The sequence below is a fragment of the Berghia stephanieae genome, chromosome 10 (genome assembly GCF_034508935.2).
Source record: "Berghia stephanieae isolate SIO BIC M18660-M18661 chromosome 10, UCSD_Bste_1.3, whole genome shotgun sequence".
Taxonomy (NCBI): Eukaryota; Metazoa; Mollusca; class Gastropoda; order Nudibranchia; family Aeolidiidae; genus Berghia; species Berghia stephanieae.
The window spans coordinates 31,735,222-31,746,845 of NC_088369.1; the positions used below are offsets into that span (position 1 = coordinate 31,735,222).

Genomic DNA, 11,624 nt, shown 5'->3' on the forward strand with positions numbered 1-11,624 from the left:
AATTCGAGCACCCAAGCAATTATATACTTGTTTAAATTCAGACTCGTCAATTTTTGAACAACCAACTGAGGTTGCATTGTATTGAACGCTGAAGAAAAATCTGCGAAAAGCAATCTGCAATAGCTCTTAGCGTGATCTAGATGCCTGTAGATGTTATTTGTAAACAGCAAAATGGCATCCTCTACGCCACGTCCTGGTTTGTAAGCAAATTGATGACTATCACTCAATGGCATAAACTGGTTCCTAATTTTAACAAGAACAAGTTTTTCTAAAGATTTCATGACTATTGAAGTCAGTGCAACAGGTCTGAGATCGTTCATAGATTCAAGTTTTTCTTTTTTTGGAACAGGAATAATTTTTGAAGTTTTCCAAATTTCAGGGATCGAAACGCATTGGAGGGACCAGTTAAAAATATGTGTATAAATGGGGGACAGTTGATGGGCACATTCTTTTAATAATTTTCCTTTCAATCCATCCGGCCCAGCAGCCTTCCTCTCGTTTAGTTTCGAAAATACGAATCTCGTTTCTTCTTCACTGACCTCAATAGTCATTTCATCTTCCAAAGCCCTGTCTAATTTATGTTTTTCATTTTCAATATCAAATTTGTTTGCTGTGTCAAAACGTGAATAAAATTTATTTAGAGTTTCAATTTCGATATCTTCAGATATAATCGTGGGCTTTGGATTATAGTTAACAGCAGTTTTAAGCCCCCGCCACGTGTCCCGTATATCCCCAGAAGAAAAGCATTTTTCAATTTTATTTTTGTACTTGACTCTACAACTGGATATTACCCTCTTTATCTCTTTTTGTTTTGTTTTCAGATCTTTTTTATTTCTACTAGTAAAGAGAGTTTTCTTTTGGTTCAATAAAAGTTTTAGATCTTTTGTTATCCAAGGCTTGTTGTTAGGATAATATTTTATTTCTTTTTTACAAGACACGAGGTGTTCACAGAATTTTAAATACTCACTCACACAGTCATTCAGCTCATCCACACTATCACATGATTCGATAAAAACATTCCAGTCAGTGCATTCAAAACAACCGCGCAAATCTTCACACACACTTCCGTTCCAGATCTGTACACTTTTCTTTACTGGTTTTACACGTTTAAAAACAGGGCGGTAGGTGGGGAGTAGCAAGAGCATGCAGTGGTCAGATAAACCCAATGGGGCACGGGGTAAACATTTGTAACTATTTTTAATATTACACAGGAATAAATCTAATGTTTTTTTGTCCCTTGTCTCGCAGTCCACGTATTGATGAAGTCCCGGGAGAGTGAAATCTTTACATTGGTTAAAATCACCAGTGACCATCAATAAGGCATCGGCGACTTCATTTGAATGTCCTGTATTTCTTTCTTCAAAATATTTTCGCTGTGTTGTTGTCTGATGATGGTGGAATGTAGACGTTGATGATGATGACATGAGTAAATTCCCGGGGTAGATAATAAGGTCGTGACGAAACAGTAATAAATTCAATATAATCGTCACAATACATTTTCTTTATTTGACAATTATTGGGGTGGCACCATTTGTTGTTAATATATGTGCACACCCCACCCCCAGTTCGTTTATTTACATTAGTCCGATCTCCTCGAAATAGTGAGTATTGTTCAATATCAAAACATGATGATGGTATGTGAGGAGAGAGCCAAGTCTCTGTTAAAGCTAGTATGGAGGCTTGACGATAGTCATTATTGTAACGACACAGTGAAAACAGTTCATCAATTTTATTCTTTAATGATCTTACATTACCTGTCACTACACAAGGTAAAAATGGACGAAAAGGCCGTCTGTTGAATTTTGTTTTTATTCCTCCTTTTCTCCCCCTCTTTCTTACTTTAATAAACGATGTGTCAATAGTGGGTGGTGGGGGTGACACGGGTTGGAGGGATCGGAGAGTCTCTGGAGTATATATTATTATCGATAGGCTTTTGGCAGCAAAATCACAGGCTAAAACACCATTTATGCTTATAAATATACTAATAAATATAAAAATCAGGAACAATATATACTTCACATCCATTTTGAATTAAAGTTAGGCGTAAATTCCGACGATTGAATAATAAATGAATAAAAATATGTGTAGAAATAGGTAAACATTCACAACACGTCTGTTGTCGCCGGAAGCCAGCGCCAGAAGAAGACTTCTTCTTCTTCTTCTTCTTCTCCTCCTCCTCCTTCTTCTTCTTCTTCTTCTTCTTCTTCTTCTTCTTCTTCTTCTTTTCTTCTTCTTCTTCATACGTGACAAATAGTCTCAAACGGTATTAGCAAGATATTTCGGGTATGAAGTGAAGCTTACAAGTCAAGTTCCAGTTAAAGTTTGGTTTGAGATCAATTCTTTTTTTGAAGACAATTGGATTTGTTATGACTCGTTAATTTTGACTTTAACTAATAATAATAATAATAATAATAATAATAATAATAATAATAATAATAATAATAATAATAAAAGAAGAAGAAGAAGAAGAAGAAGAAGAAGAAGAAGAAGAAGAAGAAGAAGAAGAAGAAGAAGAAGAAGAAGAAGAAGAAGAAGAAGAAGAAGAAGAAGAAGAAGAAGAGAAGAAGAAGAAGAAGAAGAAGAAGAAGAAGAAGAAGAAGAAGAAGAAGAAGAAGAAGAAGAAGATGATGATGATGATGATGATGATGATGATGATGAAGAAGAAGAAGAAGAAGAAGAAGAAGAAGAAGAAGAAGAAGAAGAAGAAGAAGAAGAAAAAGAAGAAGAAGAAGAAGAAGAAGAAGAAGAAGAAGACAAAGAAGAAGAACAATGAAAAGAAGAAGAAGAAGAAGGAGAAGAAGAAGAACAATGAAAAGAAGAAGAAGAAAAAGAACAATGAAAAAAAGAAGAAGAAGGAGAAGAAGAAGAAGAAGAAGAAGAAGAAGAAGAAGAAGAAGAAGAAGAAGAAGAAGAAGAAGAAGAGTATTAAAAGTTATGCGCTTTCAAAAAATCACTCAATTGACAAACGATGCTTGCCTATCCGTTATAGAAATAATAAGGCACATGTTTGAAACAGTTTATGTAAGTTGTATTTAGTCACTAATAAACCAACCGAATTCGGTGGCAAATGCGTCCACCTCAATATACAAACGGTTTTGAATTTATCACTTTTTTTTTCTTGGGGGGGGGGGGGGGGGGGGGGTATGTCATTTTTACTCATGTAACGAATTTTATTTATGAAATAACTGTTATCACACGCAATTTGCACATAATATTTATGTTTGAACGCATTTATTCGCTCTTTCCATATTGTTATAATTATAATATTTTACATGATAAAAATGAGTTCATTAAAAATGTATTTATCAGAGCTTAAAATATACACACATCGTCAACGACCGATGAGCTCAGTGATGTGTTATGAAATGTAAACACAAGATGACAATATTGTCTAAATCCCCAAAGAAAACAATGGAAATGTGTTTAATAAATTATAAAGCACACTCCAGTACAATGACATGTCGCCGCTACTTCCAGCTCCGGTCAAAATAAAAGCGTTAACATTGGATTAAATAATATCACCCTTGACTTGTCGACAAGTTTCAAACCTGAAAGTGTTTTATAATTGTTAAGCCATCAAAATGAATGCAAATCCTCAAGAGAGAGAGAGAGAGAGAGAGGGAGAGAGAGAGAGACAGTGTCAAGTCTCAAATGATCGCCTTTCAGTGTCAAGATCGAATGAGCGAATCCTTGCCCGGGCGTTTTGATAACTTTTCTTACGACTCGGAATTTTAGTCAAAGGCTATTTATTTATATTCTGTTTAATTAGTTCTAATTGTGAATTACTTTCCACCACTCAATGAGACAAATTTGTATTGAAACAGTGTATAATAACACCGAAATCTCTTGTTTATTTGTTTTCTTTGTTTGATTTCTTTCTTCTTTTTTTTTTTTTTTTTTTTTTTTTGGGGGGGGGGGGGGGGGCGGGTTGATTGTTTTGGTTGTTTGATTAAGATTTTTTGGGGTTTCTTTTTGGTTGCTTGACTGAGATTTTGTTTGCTTTGGATTTTTTTTGTTTTTAATTTTGATCTTTTCAAATTTATTCACTCTGTAGTTTTAAAACAGGTTTTGAGGAGACAAAACACTGGTTTGGTGATTATGGGTAATTACATTTTTACGATGTTATAAAAATAATCAAAAAATATCTCAGAATCAAAATTGGATCAAATTTGAGTTGATTGTTGATCTTAGTGACAAGTCTACTTATAGCTCGACCCCCCCCCCCCCCCTCCCCCGCTACAATGTGTAAACAGAAAATTTTTTCCAAAGAAAATTACAAGTTTCAAGTCACTTTCACTCAACAACATAGTAAGTCGAACAAAACAGTTTATTCTTGCTTTTTAAATTGCTTTCAATCAATACAAGTCAATGTGAGTACAAACTGGTTTATATTAACAAGAAATCAAGTGAGTAGAAAAAGTTCCAGAAGACAATAGAGAATACAAACTTTTGGGGCATCAGGAAGTCGAACCCACGATCCGACTATTACGGCACCTCCGCCTCGCCACGAGTCATCCAATTTTTTTTTTCTTCTCAAGAGTAAAACTTTCCCAGATGAAGAATGAGGGATTTTCATTTAGTATTTATTTATTTATTTATTTATTGATTTATTATTTCATTTATTTTCATAAATTCATTTTTAAGATTGAAAAATGTTTGGATGGACAGGGTTCAAAAGATGTGAGTGACTGGGTGTCATGTGATGTTTGACTGGGTGTGATGTGATGTTTGACTGTGAGTGATGTGATGTGAGCTTTTCTCTCCCAGTTTTGTCTAGCACTATTCCACAATTCGACATCTTAATCGTAGAAATGATGCTAAAAAAATAGAATAGTGATAATTTAAAAAAAAATGATTTACCTTATAACTGAATTGGTGAAGTTTTTAATATGTTCCATCAGTCCTGGTCACTCCATTATAAGTAAACGTCTGGTATGCCTGGCGGATTCCAATATCTACTGGGTACTGACCCTTCTATCAAAAGATGACCACAGACTAACTTCCCGTTACCCCAAGTTAAAAGGCTATTGCTAACACCGCCACTCACCTTTCTTGTACGGAATATCTTTTAGAGGAAGAGGGAGAAGATGAGAGGGAAGAGATTTTGGAGGCGGGGGTTGGGGAGGATGGGTGAGGAGTTGACTGATGACGCTACGGGGTGACATCACGGTGCGAATATGATCATATCATGCACGTGAGAGGTAGAGAGAGAGATGGAATGGAGAGAGAGAGAGAGAGAGAGAGAGAGAGAGAGAGAGAGAGATGGGTGAGTGAGTTTGAAGCAGTGGGTGGTGTAATTGTAACGAAGTGTTCGCTTCCTCGGCGTGTAGGTGGTTGTTGTAGATAATTATGATGATTATCATTGGAAATTGAAGGAGAAAGAAAGAAATAAAGAAAGAAAGAAAGAAAGAAAGAGAGAGAGAGAGAGAGAGAGAGAGAGAGAGAGAGAGAGAGAGAGAGAGAGAGAGGGTGGGGTTGTGATCTTTCAACACTACCTTGAGCAACTTTTGTCTTGAGATTGCTATTTACTTATTTACGACGGCCGCCCACAAGATTATTTGTAAATACAGACAAAAATAGCAGGTATCTGGATATGATGAAAACATTTCAGTTTGAAATATCTTGTTCTTCTTTTCCCTTTTTGTTTGTTTTGTTTTGTGTTTTTGTGCTCAGGTGGTATGGCACTCGCTTTCGGATCGGAAGTTCCAAGGTTCGAGCTTCGCTCGGTGCATGGTTAAGTCCTTGGAAAAGGCTCTTTACTCACATTCCCTCACCGTACTCAGGTGTAAAATGAGTACCTGGCCTGGTCTGGGACCCTTAGCAAAGCGATTTGAGCATATTTAGTGGATATTGAGCAAGTCAAAGCTCTAGTCTTTTTTTTTTTTGGAGGGAGGGGGGGGGGGGGGGGATTGTGACGTTGTTTGTTTGTTGTTATCTCTCTTTAAAATATTTATTTTCATGACCTTTCATATTCTTAATTTTTCTTCTTAAATTTATATTTTCTTTTCACCAACATTTGCAGACACTTATGTCCAAATGACAATCAAATACATTTAAAAGAAATAAAAATGCATATTTGTACAATGTTATCAAGTACTGAAGAAGATAGAAAACATGGAAAGAACTCGTAATGTCAGCTGGTTATCTTTGCCTCAAGGGGTGTCTATAGATTTGGACAAATTGGATTATGTTTAGTTTTGTGACAGTTCTTTCTTTTGATAAAAAAAAAAGAAATCAAGTCTTTTAATAATGGGAATTAAATGCAACAAGCCTGAGAATAATCATAGGTAATGCTCCAAATCGTGTTGAGGCAAAGTCATCCCGGTACCTATCTCAGGCGTTACTCTGATCTGAAAAGTTGACCAATGTTTGGGATAAAGACAAGACATTTTGGAAATCAATTGCAGCTGGCATTTATGTTCTTGATAATAAGAAGAAATGAATAGCGTGGACGAGTGGCAAAAGACAATATTATGGTCTTGTGGTATGCCACTCGCTTTCGGATCGGAAGGTCCTGGGTTCGAGCCTCGCTCGGCGCATAGTTGAGTCCTTGGAAAAGGCTCATTACTCACGTTATCTCACCGTACTCAGGTTTAAAATGAGAACCAGGCCATTAACAGTGTTGGTCTGTCCGAAATATTTTGTAATATCTAACAGGTGTTATGTCTCGTCATACATGTTAAGTGTCGCTGTTGGACTGGAACCCCTTGTAAAGCGTTTTGAGACGTCGAGTCGATATTGAGCTATATAAAAACTCTCATTTTTTAAAAGTTATTGGATTACACCACACGACAGGAATTTTAACATTTCATTGTTGTGTGTGTGAGATATATATATATATATATATATATATATATATATATATATATATATATATAATATATATATATATATATATATATATATATATATATATATATACAGAGAGAGAGAGAGAGAGAGAGAGAGAGAGAGAGAGAAAGAGAGTTAGAGAGAGAGAATAAGTAGGAGTGAAATATCTGTTCAATGTTATCGTTATCATATAACGTTAGAACAAGTGAAACTAAATGACAAATTGCCATATTTATGGACAATAAAGATCTATTATTATAATTATAATTATTATTATTATTATTATTATTATTATTATTATTATTATTATTATTATTATTATTATTATTATTGTTATTATTATTATTATTATTATTATTATTATTATTATTATTATTATTATTATTATTATTATTATTATTATTATTATTACCATTATTATTATTCTTATTATTATTATTACTATTATTATTATTATTGTCATTTGATATCTCATGGAAAAAAAACGAAACAAAAAATTCAGCTTTTTTATCGCTCAATATCCACTAAACATGCGTTTACAAGGGCCCCTAACCAACAGCAACACTTAGCATAAAGGACGAGACATGACGCCTGTTTAACAATAATAGAATCTTTTTCGACAGAAACAACAACGCTGTTAACTCAGGTACGCCATGTACTCATTTTACACCTTTTCCAAGGACTCAACTATGCACCGCTCAGAGCGGGACTCGAACCCAGGACTTTCCCAAGGCGAATGTCATACCCTTATACCACATAGCGCATGGAAACGCGTGGATATAATTTGTGACCACCGGTGTCAATCTGATAAAGTGTTTCTAGTCTAAATATATGCTGCTAATCAATAAAGATCATCCATCCTCTCGCTCATTTACGTCACGTAATCCTCTACATCATGCTACTAAATACTTATGATTTTGGAACGAAAAAAATAAAGAGTCGAGACTTTTCTTCCCTTTTGAAAACATAACTTATAAAAATCGGAGTTAAATGCTTTCATTTGAGAGAATGAATATAGCTTCAATCCGTTATTCTAATAATATTACTTTTTAAGACAGTTCTCGCTTCGTGCGGCTATAATGTGGTCTTGAAATGACAATCGCCTTTGAAGCTGTTCTCTTCAATCCTTGGGGAAAGACAATACCATATGCTCTTGGAGACACCTCGAGCAAAGTCAGGAAACTGAGAAATGGAGTCCCTCGGGGATCTGTTCGGGCACCAATGTTGTTTTATGTCTAGAGAACCCCAGAGACCAGCGATCACATCGTCCTCCACTGTTCAGTCACTAAACTTGAAGGTGGCTACGAAACCGTCCTTAGGGCGGAGGAAGACTTTAGAAGCTGGGTTGACGAAATACATTTGGAGGTGTGGCCATACGCTACTACTACTACATGTCTAAATTACCGGCATACCGAACACTTCATCCCTGAGGCTGGGATACGCGGACAAGTGGGCATTCGTGACTAAAAGTAAGGTGTAGACCCGCCTCGAGACCGTTCTCAGTGAGGATGCTACGATACTCAAATCCTACTTTGACAAGTGGTACCTGAAGAAGAGCACTTCAAAAACCGTTGTTACAGCATTCCAGCTATGAGTGGCTGGCACACCCGTAAACTGAACGTTCTCGTCGGGGATCAGCTTTTCCCATATGAGCCGAATCCGAAGTTCCTGGGGGTTAAGCTTCCGTCCTGACACTATGCTATTCCATCGCGGAGAACTGCGCTCCAGTTTGGGGTAGAAGCATTAGCAAGAACGTTGAGAAGGTTGACGTAAAACATCGGCCCAATTCTCTATGCGTTGTTGCCAGCGTTCTCGACACTATTCATGGACTTGCGAAGTATGGCAACAATTATGAAATCCTTGAAACTGGGAGAGAAGTTGCCAGGCGTTTGTACCCGGATGGGGAATTGGTGCGGTGAATCGACTGCGGTCGGAAACCTGCCTCACGGCAGCGCCGCTTCGTCAGTGGGCACTTTCCACCCGTCCAACATGTACCTGTTGCCGTCAAGTGCTCTTAACCACGGATCTAGTCGAGCGCTGCGTTGTGAAGAAATCCGGGCGGGTTCGCGTCAGTACACGAATGCGGCGATGAATTTGCGGCATGGATAAATCATTATAACATGATGCTGTGACACCTTATGAAGCTGCTGCTTTCCAATCGGAAGGTCCTGACTTAGAGTTCCACTCTGAGCAGCGCATAGTTAGCTCTTTAGTCACGTTCTCTCAAAGTACCCAGGTGTAAAATGAGTACCTGGCCGTTAACAGTGTTGTTTCTGTCGGAATAAATTGTAATATCGTCTTTAAGGGGAAATGTCTTGTCTGTATTATGTTAAGAGTCGCCGTTGGCTAATGGGCACGAAGGAGTGTCAACTCACCAGACCACATCGCCTTTATTCCTGACTACGACGTAACACAATATAATGAAGGGTACCCTGTACTCAGTTGCCATGAATGAAATTTGAACTTTTACCTTCTCGACTTACAATAGGGAGATTGTAGGTTCAGACATCTATAAAACTGTAATCTTCAATTCTTATGAACTCGGGTTTTTTACGGAGTTCGAAGACAATCCTTAAAACGGAAGCGGCGATGACTAAAGATTCCTTCAACTATCGATTGATGGTACAGGCAGGTGTTTGCTGGAATAACTTAAGACATGAGCATACAATAAAATGACACATACTAACAGTATGTCACCGTGGTGTTGAGAAAACGTGTCTGGATCGCTTTGATTATGAGGCTAGATATAAATCGTTTAATTTCTCTCCCCTCCCCCCTTCTCTCTCTCTCTCTCTCTCTCTCTCTCTCTCTCTCTCTCTCTCTCTCTCTCTCTCTCTCTGTCTCTATCAATCGTCCCATAGAATTGTATCAATAAATATCGTGGATTCCAATGCTTGGGGGGGGGGGGGGGAGAGGGGTTGTTTAGTTTATTTATTTTGTTGTTGTTTTTCTTTTGTTTTTGTTTTTCATTTCTGTTTTGTGATTGTTTGGGTCTTTTTTTTTCTTTTTTTTTTCTTTTTTGTTTGTTTGTTTTTTGCTCAAGAAAACTAGATAGTATCTAAGTAAAAATAGATAATATTTAACCAGTTAACTGCCGCACTCAAGAAAGCCATGTTCTTCTAAATTTTGACCAGAAAATGTGTCCTTAAAATAACGATTGATTTATATGACCCTCCTCTTGACCAAAAAAAAAAACAACAAAACTCTCAAACATGGTTTTAAATAATCGAAAGCTGAACTCATATCTATTCCAAGTGTGGTAAATTCTTTCTTATATTTTTCCGCTCTGGCTTTCAACCACTGCTATGTCCGCAGTGCTTCTATCTCTTCTAAACCCGATTTGTAATGGTGATATATCCTCTATGTTTAAGGAAGACTTGGCGATTCGCGATTCCTAGGTTTGAGAGTTTTTGCCATGATTAAATCGATCGGTGTTTAAAGGGCGAGTTTTCTGGCCAAATTTTCAAATACGTGTCTTTCCAGTTTACGACATTTATCTGGTTAAGGCTGAATACAAGCCTTGTCCTTTGACTGTCTTAATCAAATAATCAAATAGCTCATTATGTATCATTTACAGACAGTTTTAGGCATATTCAAACGTAATGAAAAATGTACTTATGACAATGTAGAGTCGAAAATAACAATTATAGACTACTGAATTTTTTTGAAAACTGCTAATAATTGAAATTCGATTATAAGTGCGGATGCCTTATAAGTGTAGAAAGCTCTTAGTATAATGAAGCAAATTCTACCTTTTCTTGTCAACATGGACAGACCATTTACATTTTGTTTATTCAACTATTTTTCCTCACATAGTTTTGATAATTTTACCTGATAGTAAAAACCAATTGGCTTTAACCTCGATTCTGGTAAAACTTGATCTAGCGTAAAGTGTTTCCCGCCAGAAGTCTAACGGACCAAGCTTCTCAATCACGGTCAAAATAAAATCTCGACTACATTCGATAACGATATCGGTCCCATTGCTTGTTCAGCAAGAGTTCTACTACCCTGAACAATTGTGGAGCCCTTGTTCACAATAAATCATATATATATATATATATATATATATATATATATATATATATATATATATATATATATATATATATATATATATATATATATATATTGCTTCGTGGCCAGTAGTTGACCTTTCCAATTTCGTCATCTTGAAATACCGACCCACACATTGACACTGAACTTCACGTCAACAGTTTGCCATCCGATAAGATGATAGAGATGCAAAGCTAACAAGATAAATTTAACTTGTTCAGGAAATTGCAAGAATTTACTGATCACGCAACCAACGCCTCATTTCACCCAAAGAACTCTCGTCATATCCTGTGGCTTAACCCTTGATGTTTTATACATCTATCCAGGCTTCTATTAACGGCAAAACTCTATACCCCAACAACGCTGTCGTATTCTGGAAAATTCCATATTTTAAAATTTGGCCAGAAAACTCGTCCTTCAAATATCGATCAATTTAAATAACCCTCATCTTGGCAAAAAAATCTCAAACCTGAGACTTCGCGAGGTTTTTAATAAAGTTCGAGGTTTGAGAGTTTTTGCCAAGATGAAGGACATTTAAAAATTGATCGATATTTGAAGAGTTTTCTGGCCAATTTTTTAAAAATACGTGTTATTCTAGGACACAGTAGTGAACTACTAAATTAGCCCCATTTCCGGTCACATGCCCTTTACCACTGAGGAATCTCACCACCAGTCTTTAACGCCCAGCCATCTCCGAATCCAAACCGCGCTCGAAACTAATTATGCAATTAAAGAGGGGA

At 36.5% G+C, this 11,624-nt stretch overlaps 1 protein-coding gene across 1 annotated transcript in view; it reads right to left on the reverse strand.

Moving 5' to 3' along the window:
- The window catches only part of LOC144980973 (uncharacterized), a 133,066-nt gene extending 127,977 nt beyond the window's left edge, over window positions 1-5,089 (reverse strand). The window contains exon 1 of the mRNA XM_078929000.1: window positions 4,861-5,089. Coding sequence (XP_078785126.1) covers window positions 4,861-4,898 — 38 coding nt within the window. The 5' untranslated portion in view covers window positions 4,899-5,089. The remainder of the gene's footprint in view (window positions 1-4,860) is intronic.
- Window positions 5,090-11,624: the final 6,535 nt, after the last annotated feature.